The sequence below is a fragment of the Stenella coeruleoalba genome (assembly GCF_951394435.1).
Source record: "Stenella coeruleoalba genome assembly, chromosome: 5".
NCBI classification, from domain to species: Eukaryota; Metazoa; Chordata; class Mammalia; order Artiodactyla; family Delphinidae; genus Stenella; species Stenella coeruleoalba.
The window spans coordinates 14,414,839-14,429,453 of NC_137150.1; the positions used below are offsets into that span (position 1 = coordinate 14,414,839).

Genomic DNA, 14,615 nt, shown 5'->3' on the forward strand with positions numbered 1-14,615 from the left:
TATCATTATCTAAACTTGGGAAGCAAATGTAATGCCACTAGTCATGTTTGTAAAGAAAGCCTCAAATAATGCATAACATATAAATTCAAATTCAGATGTATTCTCATTACAAATACATTTAACTTAAGATAATACTTTTTATCTCCAAACTTGAGGGTTAATTTAACATAACGACAAATGGCCAGATCAATCTGATGTTATAAATCAACAGCATTAAATGTCTGTTATAAAAGCCAAAGTTGAATATTCTAATAATGCTTTGTAAAAGACAGGTTTTGATATATTAAATTTAGATGTATAATTTTATAAAAGAGAAAAGTGATTTTGCTGCTTAAAGTATAATTTCTGGCAGCAAGAAAATTAGAAACAGAATCATAATAAAACTGAACAAAATAATAAAGACAAATCCTTTATAACTGCACAGCACTTTGAGTGGAGAGGAGATGATGAAAAACAAGATTTAAAGAATACAAGAATTGGATTGGAAGGCAGTAATACCCATTTTCTCTCCTGTGTTCCATTTTATTTTCACTGGACTTGGGCCTATTCTGGGGGAATTGAAAAACAAACAAACAAAAAACCTAGGATATTGTATCCCCATTTAACTGTCCTTGGTTGTTGAATTAACTGTATAATGGATACACTTAAAAGTTCAGACGTATTCATACAATACCAGGATTATTTACCGCAAAGCCACAGACTTTGGCATCACATTACTAACCTGTAACAGTTCAAACTTCAAGGCAACAGTAGTGAATCTACAAGAAAACTCTACAGGGGGCTATGCCTAAGCATGAACAGCTTCTACCAATCCCTGTTAAGAGAGGGGATGGTTCAGCTACACCGGTATAAAGTCTACTTTCTCTTTAATGTGATTACAATTGTAAAAATGCATTCTGGTATAGGACATACCCTTATAGATATTTTGTGCTATATTTAAATATCTTACCTTTGCATTGTTATATTGTTCTTATTATTAATAAATGCTCTATTTCATATAGTTTATCTCTTTTCTCTACAAATTGATGTATCTGAAAACAAAAACTATTTACCTAATAAAAATATCACCATCTGGTGGTGACTTTTATAAACTGAAAACACATAATCCCTAAGATTTCCCCAAATATAAACACGTATTACATAATCCCAAAGACTTCCAAGAATTATGACTGAGGCAACCATTTTGAAGACAGCGAATATCACAGTATTACTTGGAATATAATTTAAAAAAAGGCTTGGTTATGCATTACTTGGAAGCTTTTTCTCAACATAGTTCTGTAGTATTGGATTTCATAAATAGATTTTCTCTTAATTTCTTACACTATTCAGCTACTCTCATTCATGTACTCATCATAATATTTAATGAATGCCTATTTCATGCTAAAACTAGCTCTAGGTACACAGGATTATAACTGTAAACAAAACCAAAACAAACATATATACTGTGAACGGACTGTTAGCACACAGTCCACACGAGACTCCCCTCACTTCTGACACCACGTGCAAGTTCAGGGTGTTCCCTAAGCCACTATCAATGTTAATAATTCACTAGAAGAACTCACAGAACTCCTTGAAAGTTGTATACTCACAGTTATGGTATATTACAAGGAAAGGATATGGATCAAAATCAGCCAAGAGAAGAAGCACATACAGCAGAATCCAGAAAAAAGGCCTAAGTGTGGAGCTTCTGTTTTCCTCTCCCCGTGGAGTCAGGAACAGCAGTACTTCCCTAGCATCAATGTGTGACAAAACGCATGGAGTACTGCCAACAAGGAACAAATCTTGGTGTCCCATCTTTAATGGGGCTTCATCATGGTAGGAGTAGGGTAAGCATGGTTGACTGCTCATAAGAGTGATCTCAGTATCCAGCTTCTCAGAAGGTCAAGCTTATATGGAACGAATAACTCAAAGCCTCCACCCTAAATCCTATTGTTACTGTCTGGCTGGTCCAAGGCCTCCAAACAAACAAAGTCACTCCTATCAGGCATAACATTCCAAGGGTTTAGAGATTACCTCCTCAGAAGGGCAAAGGCCAGCCCTCTCTTTGGATAGGATTAAGTTCTTCACTACACATATGTAATGTATATACATATATATGTATATGTATATGTGTATGTATACATCTCAGGTAATGCTAAGTATTTTGACAGGAAATAGGCACCAGAGATAATAAAAATGAAAAGAAAAAAAATTAGACTAAAGGGATAATGACAGGAGGAGTGCTTTTTCAAATATTTTAGTGAGGAAAGGCTTCACTGATTAAAGTAACATTTCATCAGAGACACAAGTCCAAGATCAAGGTGTTGACTGATTTGGCTCCTGGTAAGAGCTCTCTTCTTGGCTTGTAGACAGCCTCTGTCCTCACAAGGCCTTTCTTCAGAGGGAAGACAGAGCAAGCTCTCATGTCTTTTCTTTTAAAACATTCAAACAATCCACGCTATTTCCTTCTCATTTTGTCCCTACCATCTCCAGTATGACTACCCAGTCTTTCTTACTGAACAGTTCACATACTTGTCATATCCGGCGTGCCCAATGGGTACATTTATTGGAACTATTCATTCCTATAATATTAATATTTGCCAGAACTCCCAAAATGTATAATCTCAGTCTGCTCTCTCTGCGTCTTTAACTCATATAACCAACTGCTTTCTAGACATCTCAATTTGTATGTTTTACAGGCACCTCAAACTCTACAAGTGTTAATTATACACATTAACTCAACCCTCCCCCAACCCCCCCCCCCAAATCTTCCTCGTCCTATGTTCCTCATATCTCAGGATATGGCACCTTTCTATTAGGTCATCTTTCAAATCTTAAATTTGGGAGCCATCTGACCCTTTCCTCTAATTCTCTACATCCAATGAATCATTAAATCTTGACAATTATTTTTCCTAGCAACTCAATTCCAGTCCTTCCTATATTCTATCTTGCTCTGTCATCTCATTTTGTCTCCCCTACACCACAGCCTGTTAACTAGTCTCTCTACATCCACTCTTGCCTCCTCCATTCCTTTCTACTCAAAGCAGTCAAAGTAATCACTCCCCTACTTAAAATGTATTATTGTTCTTTCTGTGGCATGTAAGATCTTTTATGGTCAGGCTCCTTTCTATCCTTTTGGCCTTCACCACCAGTCTCTTAAGTTTCAGTGTGGAATTTTCCCACTCCCCGACATTTTATCATCTTTCTTCAAGCACATCATTCCCTCCACCTGTAATAATCTCTTCCCTCCCCATCAGTTTAGCTAAAGTCTACTTATCTCAGTCACTGCTTACCCTCTCATTCCTTAGAAAGAACCTGACTCCAAAATTAAATTCTTTTTGCTGTAACATCTCATGGCCGTTGCGAAGGGGTACTTTTTCCTCTACCCTCCCATGTTTAGTTCTTGGAGACTTGCAGACTAAACTGACAAAAACAGATTAGCAAGAGATAAAACAGATATAATCACATATCTATGGGAGTTCACAGAAAAATGTGACTCGAGGCAGTGGTTAGAACTTGGGGCTTATATACCATCTTTTAAGGAAGGGAAGGAGGAGAATGGTATTTATGGGAAAACAAATGACTTTTGGGAAAGATAAATGAGCTCTTATGAGAGTAGATGGAAAATATGTTGGTTTTGTTAGAAAGTCTTTTTAGGTGTGGTGCTGATTTGCAGTCTCCAATGACAAAAGTCAGTCTTCCCTGGTTCCTCTCCCAAGGAAGGGATTTATGGCAAGAGTTCTTCTGAGTTCTTTTGAGAGGCTCTGTTTTTAGGCAGATAAGAGATTTCAGGAACTCAAATGCCTCTGCTCAAAATAATTTGTCTGCCACAGAGATGCATTCTGGAACCCTTCATATGGCATTTTCCTTCCTTAACTCACAACATACATTTCTTTATTCTTTATCTTCTCCTCAAGACTGTAAGCAAATAAAAGCTGATGCCAATCTTCTCTTGTTCAGTGAGTATTCCCAGCACCTTTAAATCAGTCACATGTGTAAATGAACTAGATATTCCCTGGTAAACTTGCCAGCCTATGTGGAGCAGACACTTGATTATACAAGAATAGCCTGTGCTAATCAACAATAGACGGCTTCACATGAACATAGGAATCTTCAGCTGCTGTTTTATTTAAATTGCCTAAGTGCTCTGCACTGAATTTGGGTAGATAGGCTCATCTTATGCCTTTGGATAAAGGTGGTAAACGACGATAACCCTTTAAAAGAGGCAGGGACATTTTTATACTTATAGATTTGAAACAGATGCTAGGCTGTTTTCATGACATAACCACTAGTTTTAAAAAAAAAGAAAAAAAAAAGGAATTCATTTCATTTTTTTTAAGGACTTCAGGAGACAAAGCATTCGATCCACAGGTTCTTTTACTGTGCCAATCGACGTTTACAGGGCCTACTGGGAAGCAAACTCCGGATTTTACCGTGAGAAATAAAGTAAAACCCAAAACCCGTTTCCTCACATGCTGGGCGTCGGGAAAGAAAACCTGTGCGCCACCTGCTGGCTCTGCTTCCAAAGGTACAAACGTAAACAATTGAGGGCACACCAAAGATTTCACCTGATCCAACCCGGGGAGCTCCAGGGCCTACGGCCCGTGACGTCACCGGAAACGTCTGCTTGTGACGCTCAACGTCCCTCCCTCTTGAACGGGGCGCCGGAAGCAAAACGGAAGTGGACGCGCACCCGCCTCCGGGCCCGGTCGCCATTTCTAGCGGTTGCAGGTTCTCACGAGTTTTGGCCTGCTGGGACAATGAGCTATGACTACCATCAGAACTGGGGCCGCGATGGCGGGGGCCGCGATGGCGGGTCCCGCAGCTCCGGCGGGGGTTATGGAGGAAGCTATGGAGGGGGCCACGGAGGGAATCGAGGCTCCGGAGGTGGCGGCGGCGGAGGAGGGGGTGGTCGAGGCGGCCGAGGCCGACATCCCGGGCACCTGAAAGGCCGCGAAATCGGCTTGTGGTACGCGAAGAAACAAGGCCAGAAGAACAAGGAAGCGGAGAGGCAGGAGGTAATCTGAGACTCGGTAGTGGAGGGGGATGAAACCGGACAGGTTTTCTTTTCCATCCTTCGACCCCTAACTTTTTCTTTCCTTTTCGGTTTTTTAACTGGTGCATGTGCTTTGTGAAGTGCAAGTGTTGAAGCTTCCAGTAGTGGATATTAATAGCGGTGAACGTTAGCCATGCGCGTCTGACCTGAAGCAGTTGGGATTTATGCGAGTGTATACTTTGCTTAAAAGACGTGAGAACTGGGGACAAAACAAATGTTAAATTCAGGGTCCATCCGAAATTAACTTTTGGGGGGTGTCACTGTCATAGTATATCTGGCTACCCTTTCCCTTAATATAATTAATGTCACTTTAAGTTCTTTGCCTGATGAGCTGTAAAATTACGGTTTTATACATTAGACACTGGTTTGCGCGGAACAAAAACTATCAAGCACTGTTTTTGTAGATCCTTCAGAAGAGTACTCCAACTTCCACTTAGTATTAAAATAGGTACACAGGTTTTTTGTTTTTACGTTGGGCGTTGGGCTATGGAGGTTTCTGCTGATGAGCAGCTCCTCTTTGAGAAGGAAACCTAGGATCCTAGAAGTGGAAGAAATTTCAAGAGATGATTTGGCTTAGTCCCTTGTCTTCAGGTTGGTAATTGTCCATTTGATTTGTATCCTGAAGACTTGTAGTAAAGGAAACAAAGTTCCCTGAGTGGCCTGTTCTAATAATTATATATGTGATTAAACCGAAGTTTTCTTAATATAAGCTTTATAAAAGCTTTTTACTGACTTTAAAAGCATCTTTCATATTAGATACAGAGTGTAATTGAATCACCGTTTAGGCTTCTGTTTTTAAATCATTCCGTTTCTTTTCTTTTATCCATGTCATTTTTGTTGAATTGGGGGGGGCGTTATCTATTTATCTTCACAACTTATATTTTTTAAATATATATATTTCTTCAATAACTAAAAATTAATTTGTTCATTGAGCAAACTTTTTTTTTAAAGGGAAGCACATCTAAGTCATCTTGAAATTGGAAGAATAATTGAGTGATTAGTACAGATTAACTTCCTAAGAACTCTTTATCAAATTTTATTTACCTGTTTTTTCACACAAGGTTTTTTGCATGTTGCTATGGGGGTCTGAAGAAGTATGATATTCAGGGAGCTTACAGTTTAGTTGGAAAAAGTAAGAACTAAACAGACGAAACATTAAGTAAATCAGGAAAAATTCTTCATTATTATTTCCATCTGAAGTCGGTTGTGCAGTGGGTCATTATGAATTAAACTCTTGATTTCCACCACCTCCCCAAACCTCTATTTTAGTAAAAGTCACTACCATTTATTCACTTGCCAAGGCCAAAATGAGATTTATTTTTGATTCTTCTCTTTCATTTCAGCAAGTCTGTTTTCTCTTCCTTTTTAATATATCTCAAATCCAACTACTTATTTCCACAGTAATTACCATAGATCAAGCCACCATTTTGTTGTCTGTCCATGGCTCTTAACTGGTCTCCTATTTCTACTCCTCATTATTAAGTCTGTCTTTTGTAGAGCCTTAGATCATCTCATTCTCTAGCTCACAATTTGAAAGCCAAGTCAGTTCCGTCTCAGTCTCATATGTTTCAGTGCATCCTAACATGTTTTCCAGGAATCTTGGCAATTTAGTTTCTACATATCAGGTTTCCCTCTATGTACTTACCTTTCTGAGCCTATGTTCCCAAGATGTAATTAAAGCTTTTGTAATCATACTTTTATTTTTGCTTTTTTATTGTAGTTCTCATATCATTCTCTAAAATGTATGCTTCCATTTTCTCTACTAAATATGATCATATTTCAGTAATTGGCTCATCCTGCCTCTTTCTTTGATCACGTTCAAGCCCTTTGTGATCGCTTCCCAGTCAGAATTTCCATAGCTTTTACTTTTTAAGTAATACCTGTGTTTACAAAGTGACTGCATTCTAAGGATGCACGCTTATTCTTTCAACAGATATGTTTTAGGATCTAATATATTTGAAACAGTATCATAGGCACTGTGTTAATAAGCTAGATATAGTACCTATCCTACAGAAATTGTGGTGTGTTAGGCACTATAGGGCGGTTAGAATACAGTGTTAAAGAATTATAATAAGGAGGTTGTGGGCTTATCCCCTAACTCAAATTAGGGAGAGCCTAGAAGATTTCCCAGAAGAGGTAACCCTTAAGCTGAAACTTGAAAGATAGCAAAGTATGTCTGTGTTTGTGATTTGGGGGCTTGGAAAGGGATTTTTAGGACGAGGCAGCAGCATGTGCCACAACCTAGAGGTTAGGAAGACCACGTTCAAGGAACTGAGAAGGGGGTAGAGCAGTGGCTTTTACACTTTTGACTGTTTCCCACAAAAAGGGATATATTTTAATTTGCAACCCAGTGCACACACGTGTGTAAGTGAACAAAAAGTTCCTGAAATAATGTTTAATTACCTGTACATTGCCCTGGGGCTTTTGTTCTTGTTGTTTGTACCTTTCTGCCTTTTTTTAAAATTAATGTTGGTCATGATCCTTTAATTTTACAGATCGCAGTATGAAAGCTCCTGGACTAGAAAATAAGCAGGGCTTTGAAATTCTTTCCCTTAAGAACTCTGGCAAGTCATTAAAGCGTTTCAAGCAAAACATGAAATGATTGGATTTGTGTTTAAATTCACCCTAGGTAGCAGCATAAAGAATGGATTGAAAAAGAGGCAATCCTGGGACCGGGAGACCAGTTAAGTAGCTCTTGCAGTAATTAAGGTGAGAAATGACAGCTTGAATTAGGACATTGCTAGTGGAGATGGAGGGAAGCGGACAGCTTAAAGTGATTTAGGAGGTAGACTCAAAATGATTTTATCTGGAGGGAAGGGGAAGGCAGGTGTGAATGGATGACACTAATGACTATATAAAGAATTGGCTTGATGGGGCTTCCCTGGTGGCGCAGTGGTTGAGAGTCCGCCTGCCGATGCAGGGGACACGGGTTCCTGCCTCGGTCTCGGAAGATCCCACATGGCGCGGAGCGGCTGGGCCCGTGAGCCATGGCTGCTGAGCCTGCGCGTCCAGAGCCTGTGCTCCGCAATGGGAGAGGCCACAACAGTGAGAGGCCCGCATACTGGGGAAAAAAAAAAAAAAAAAGAATTGGCTTGATGGAGGAAGACAATGGACTCAGCTTAAGCACACTGAGTGTGATATTATAGGGCATACAAGTGGTGATTTCAAGGAAGTTAAAGGCTGTGTGGACCTGATGCCTAGAGAAATCTAGACTGCAGGTGAACATTTGACAGTTTGTGGGCCTATGGATAGTAGTTGTAATATAGAAGTGAATGAGAAGAGGAGTGGGTGCAGGCCTGAACTCTGTAGACCATTGCTTCTCAAACCTGAATCACCTGGCATCTTGTAGCAATGTAGAACTGGGGTGGGTCCAGAGATTCAACTTTTCTCACAGGCTCCCGGATGATGTTAGTACTGCTGGTCTGCAGAGCACTCGGGCTGTACAATGTAGAACAAGAAAATTGAAAGTATGGACTGAGGAAGAGAAGCTTGAAAGAATCTAGGAAGGAACAGCCAGAGAAGAGAAAAATAAGGAGATGGATGTTGTTTTGGAATCCAGGAGTATCGTTTAGGGAGAAAAGAGTATATGGAAAAGGGAAAGTAATCAATAGTGGCAAACACTGCACTGATACCAAGTGAGTTAAGAGTTCAGAGTGTCTTGGATTTAGCAACAGGGTAATTGGTAACCTTGATGAGAGCCCTTTTTGTGGAGTGGTGGAAGTAAAAACCAGATTACACTGGAGTGGCGAGAGAAGGAGAGAGGAAGAAATGGGGGTACCTCCAGGCAGTTCTCCTGTGAGAAGGAGGAGGAGAAGTAGGGGTGGGAGAATTCAAGACAGGATTTTTGTTTTTATTGTTTTAAAAGTGAAGAGATTTGACTGTGTTCAAGTTCACATACTGATGGTAAGGAGCCAGTGGAGAGGAAAAGTAAATATATCAGAGAAGACTAAATTATCATGCAGTAGTAGTAGACAGCCCACAGATCTTAATGGCTTATAACAACAAAGGTTTGTTTTCTACTCACGTTACTTGACCGTTGGAGTTCGCTAGCGTTCTCATGAGAATGAGGTCCATATAGCCTCCCACCCATCTGGAGCATAACTGGTTTTGGTGGCAGCAGGGAGGGATACAGTAAATCGCCCCTGATGCCTAGAAATTCCCATTCACATGGCCATTGGAAATGCACTTCTGCCTTATATCTGTGAAGAAGCAAACCAGAATATTGATGTACAGCCTAAAGACTACTAGAGAGAAAGACATCTAGGAAAGGAAGATAAATCTTAATCGGAGATAGCCCTGAGGAGGTGGAAGGAAGGCTGCAGGGCTTAAGTGGAGAGATTAACTTTAACTAGGAAAATGTATTCCTCTTCCATTTTAACAGGAAAGAAGATAGCAAAGGATGGGTTCTGATACAGGTGGGTTTGGGTTTGGTGGCAAGCGATTGAGGACTTTTCCTTTGGGTTTTGTTTTCTTTATGAAATATCATGTGTAAAATGTCAAGGGTGAACGGGAAAGTGGTATCGGTGTGTTACAGAGAATGGAGAAAGTTTGAAGCAGTTACAGATAATTAGAAGCTGATGAGAAAGACAATTCGCTGGATATAATTGAGGGTCTCCTTTGCTAGGAATTTCCAGTTAGAAGCAGAAAGAATATTTGAAGATTTCCAAAAGGGGGGAAAATAATAAAAAAATCAAATGCCTTGATAAAATAAAAGTCGTGAACCATAAAATGTGTGTCTGAGATTCTGAGATTCTTCAGGCAGGGGATGAGGTAAAGTGAAGGATGATGGAACTGGAAAAAGGTTAGGAGGGAGGTAACCTACAGAGAATCAGGCTAGATCCAGGTTTGGAATTTCAGCATTCCTGAATTCACTGCCCACAGCCTTTGGGGGCTCATTGTGCAGAGAACCACGTTGAAAATACATATTTTTAAAGTGTATATTATGTTTTTATTAAAAAGTATAAAATTTTCAGGGGCTATTGCAGTTTTCAGTCATCCCACCTTTTTCTGGATATCTAAAATTCATTTAACAAGGTGAGGAGGAGAACTTTGTTCTGCTAGTAGAGGTAAAAGCTTCAAAATGTGAAGTTCTCTTTGGTTGAAGAAATGCGTTAGTGTGAATGAGTTTCATTGGGAAAGCAATCAGTCTTAAATTACTTAATCTTTGCCATTTTGAAGGTGAATGAAAGAAACTATGGCTATGAACCCTTGAGGTGTTTGGAAGGGGTGTAAAAATTAAGGAACCTGTGCTTAAGGATGACTTTATGGCCTGGGGCTTCCTTTTCGGTGGAGGCTTTAATCAAAGTATTGCTGAGGATTCTTAAATTTCTAAGGGCCAAGAAAAAACACAGTAATCAATAACTATCTTATGTAAGTACACAGAGCAGTAAATGTTAATACGTACTGAAGACCTACAGAATTTAAAGCGTAGGGCAAAAGTGTTTTAATAATGATCCTCTGTGTTGGGGGTCCCCAAGACCACCCTCAGGTCTGAAATTTACTGGAAGGAGTCATAAATCTCTGAAAAGCTGGTGTACCCACAGTAGCTGTTCTTAACAGCAAATTATTACAGATTAAAATTGGCAGAGGTAAAGGTGCATACGGTAGAGTCCAGGAGAAACCAGGTGCAAGCTTCCAGTCCTAGTAGAGAAGGCATATTCTATACTACGGAGAAAAGATACATTAGTCTAATTTATTAACCATTTTAAAAAGATTTCTATGTAGTACAATTATTAAAAAGCAAAAAATTTGGACTTTATTTTTTGAATTTTTCAAATTTATTTTTTATACAGCAGATTCTTATTAGTTACCTGTTTTATACATATTAGTGTATATATGTCAATCCCAATCTCCCAATTCACCCCATCACCACCACCACCCCTGCCACTTTCCCCCCTTGGTGTCTGTGCGTTTGTTCTCCACATCTGTGTCTCTATTTCTGCCCTGCAAACTGGTTCATCTGTACCGTTTTTCTAGGTTCCACATATATGCGTTAATATACGATATTTGGTTTTCTCTTTCTTTTTCTTTTTTTTTTAAACATCTTTATTGGAGTATAATTGCTTTACAATGCTGTGTTAGTTTCTGATTTATAACATAGTGAATCGGCTATACATTTATATATATATCCCCATATCTTCTCCCTCTGGCGTCTCCCTCCCACCCTCCCTATCCCACCCCTCTAGGTGGTCACAAAGCACCCAGCTGATCTCTCTGTGCTGTGCGGCTGCTTCCCACTAGCTAGCTATTTTACATTTGGTACTATATATAAGTCCATGCCACTCTCTCACTTCATCCCAGCTTACCCTTCCCCCTCCCCATGTCCTCAAGTCCATTGTGCACTTCTGCGTCTTTATTCCTGTCCTGTCCCTAGGTTCTTCAGAACCATTTTTTTTCTTTAGATTCCGTATATATGTGTTAGCATACGGTATTTGTTTTTCTCTTTCTGACTTACTTCACTCTGTATGACAGATTCTAGGTCCATCCACCTCACTACAAATAACTCAGTTTCGTTTCTTTTCATGTCTGAGTAATATTCTATCGTATATAGGTGCCACATCTTCTTTATCCATTCATCTGTCTGTGGACGTTTAGATTGCTTCCATGTCCTGGCTATTGTAAATAGACCTGCAGTGAACACTGTGGTACATGACTTTTTGAATTATGGTTTTCTCAAGGTATATGCCCAGTAGTGGGATTGCTGGGTCGTATGGTAGCTGTAGTTTTAGTTTTTTAAGGAACCTCCATACTGTTCTCCATAGTGGCTGTATCAATGTACATTCCCACCAACAGTGCAAGAGGGTTCCCTTTTCTCTACACCCTTTCCAGCATTTATTGTTTGTAGATTTTTTGATGATGGCCATTCTGACTGGTGTGAGGTGATATCTCATAGTTTTGATTTGCATTTCTCTAATAATTAATGATGTTGAGCATTCTTCCGTATGTTTGTTGGCGATCTGTGTATCTTCATTGGAGAAATGTCTATTTAGGTGTTCTGCCCATTTTTGGATTGGGTTGTTTCTTTTTTTGTTATTGAGCTGCATGAGCTGCTTGTAAATTTTGGAGATTAATCCTTTGGCCGTTGCTTCATTTGCAAATATTTTCTCCCATTCTGCAGGTTGTCTTTACGTCTTGTTTATGGTTTCCTTTGCTGTGCAAAAGCTTTTAAGTTTCATTAGGTCCCATTTCTTTATTTTTGTTTTTATTTCCAGTTTTCTAGGAGGTGGGTCAAAAAGGATCTTGCTGTGATTTATGTCAGAGTATTCTGCCTATGTTTTCCTCTAAGAGTTTGATAGTGTCTGGCCTTGCATTTAGGTCTTTAATCCATTTTGAGCTTATTTTTGTGTATGGTGTTAGGGAGTTTTCTAATTTCATTCTTTTACATGTAGCTGTCCAGTTTTCCCAGCACCACTTATTGAAGAGGCTGTATATCTTCATTGTATATGCTTGCCTCCTTAATCAAAAATAAGGTGACCATATGTGTGTGGGTTTATTTCTGGGCTTTCTGTCCTGTTCCATTGATCTATATTTCTGTTTTTGTGCCAGTACCATACTGTCTTGATTATTGTAGCTTTGTAGTATAATCTGAAGTCAGGGAGCCTGATTCCTCCAGCGCTGTTTTTCTTTCTCAAGATTGCTTTGGCTATTTGGGGTCTTTTGTGTTTCCATACAAATTGTGAAATATTTGTTCTAGTTCTGTGAAAAATGCCATTGTTAGTTTGATAGGGATTGCATTGAATCTGTAGATTGCTTTGGGTAGTATAGTCATTTTCACAATGTTTATTCTCCCAGTCAAAGAACACGGTATATCTCTCTATCTGTATTTAATTTCTTTTGTCAGTGTCTTATAGTTTTCTTCATATAGGTCTTTTGTCTCCTTAGGTAGGTTTATTCCTAGGTATTTTATTCTTTTTGTTGCAATGGTAAATGGGAGTGTTCCCTTAATTTCACTTTCAGATTTTTCATCATTAGTGCATAGGAACACAAGAGATTTCTGTGCATTAATGTTGTATCCTGCTGCTTTACCAAATTCATTGATTAGCTCTAGTAGTTTTCTGGTAGCATCTTTGAGTTCTCTATGTATAGTATCATGTCATCTGCAAATAGTGACAGCTTTACTTCTTCTTTTCCGATTTGGATTCCTTTTATTTCTTCTTCTTCTCTGATTGCTGTGGCTAAAACTTCCAAAACTATGTTGAACAATAGTGGTGAGAGTGGGCAATGTTGTCTTGTTCCTGTTCTTAGTGGAAATGGTTTCAGTTTTTCACCATTGAGGACGATGTTGGCTATGGATTTGTCATGCATGACCTTTATTATGTTGAGGTAAGTTCCCTCTGTGCCTACTTCCTGGAGGGTTTTTTATCATAAATCGGTGTTGAATTTTGTTGAAAGCTTTTTCGTCATCTATTGAGACGATCATATGGTTTTTATTCTTCAGTTTGTTAATGTGGTGTATCACATTGATGGATTTGCGTATATTGAAGAATCCTTGCATTCCTGGGATAAACCCCACTTGATCATGGTGTATGATCCTTTTAATGTGCTGTTGGATTCTGTTTGCTAGTATTTTGTTGAGGATTTTTGCATCAATGTTCATCGGTGATATTGGCCTGTAGTTTTCTTTCTTTGTGACATTTTTGTCTGGTTTTGGTATCAGGGTGATCGTGGCTTTGTAGGATGAGTTTGGAAGTGTTCCTCCCTCTGCTGTAGTTTGGAAGAGTTTGAGAAGGATAGGTGTTAGCTCTTCTCTAAATGTTTGATAGAATTCACTTGTGAAGCCATCTGGTCCTGGGCTTTTGTTTGTTGGAAGATTTTTAATCACAGTCTCAATTTCAGTGCTTGGGATTGGTCTTTTTATATTTTCTGTTTCTTCGTGGTTCAGTCTCGGAAGGTTGTGTCTTTCTAAGAATTTGTCCATTTCTTCCAGGTTGTCCATTTTATTGGCATAGAGTTGCTTGTAGTAATCTCTCATGATTCTTTGTATTTCTGCAGTGTCAGTTGTTACTTTTCCTTTTTCATTTCTAATATTATTGATTTGAGTCTTCTCCCTTTTTTTCTTGATGAGTCTGGTTAATGGTTTATCAGTTGTGTTTATCTTCTCAAAGAAGCAGCTTTTAGTTTTATTGATCTTTGCTATCGTTTCCTTCATTTCTTTTTCATTTATTTCTGATCTAATCTTTATGATTTCTTTCCTTCTGCTGACTTTGGGGGTTTTTTGTTCTTTTTTCTCTAATTGCTTTAGGTGTAAGTTAGGTAGTTTATATAAATAGAGATGTTTCTTGTTTCTTAAGATTGGATTGTATTGCTGTAAACTTCCCTCTTAGAACTGCTTTTGCTGCATCCCGTAGATTTTGGGTCGTTGTGGTTTTGTTTTGTTTTTTTTTAACATCTTTATTGGGGTATAATTGCTTTACAATGGTGTGTTAGTTTCTGCTTAATAACAAAGTGAATCAGTTATACATAAACATATGTTCCCACATGTCTTCCCTCTTGCGTCTCCCTCCCTCCCACCCTCCCTATCCCACCCCTCCAGGCTGTCACAAAGCACCGAGCCAATATCCCTGTGCCATGCGGCTGCTTC

At 39.0% G+C, this 14,615-nt stretch overlaps 1 protein-coding gene across 3 annotated transcripts in view; it reads left to right on the forward strand.

The window, feature by feature from the left end:
• Positions 1–4,693: 4,693 nt before the first annotated feature.
• Positions 4,694–14,615, forward strand: part of DHX36 (DEAH-box helicase 36) — a 57,959-nt gene continuing 48,037 nt past the window's right edge. For all 3 annotated transcript variants that reach the window (XM_079923141.1, XM_079923142.1, XM_079923143.1), the window contains exon 1: positions 4,694–4,997. In XM_079923141.1, the coding sequence (XP_079779267.1) occupies positions 4,740–4,997 (258 nt within the window). In that variant the 5' untranslated portion in view covers positions 4,694–4,739. The remainder of the gene's footprint in view (positions 4,998–14,615) is intronic.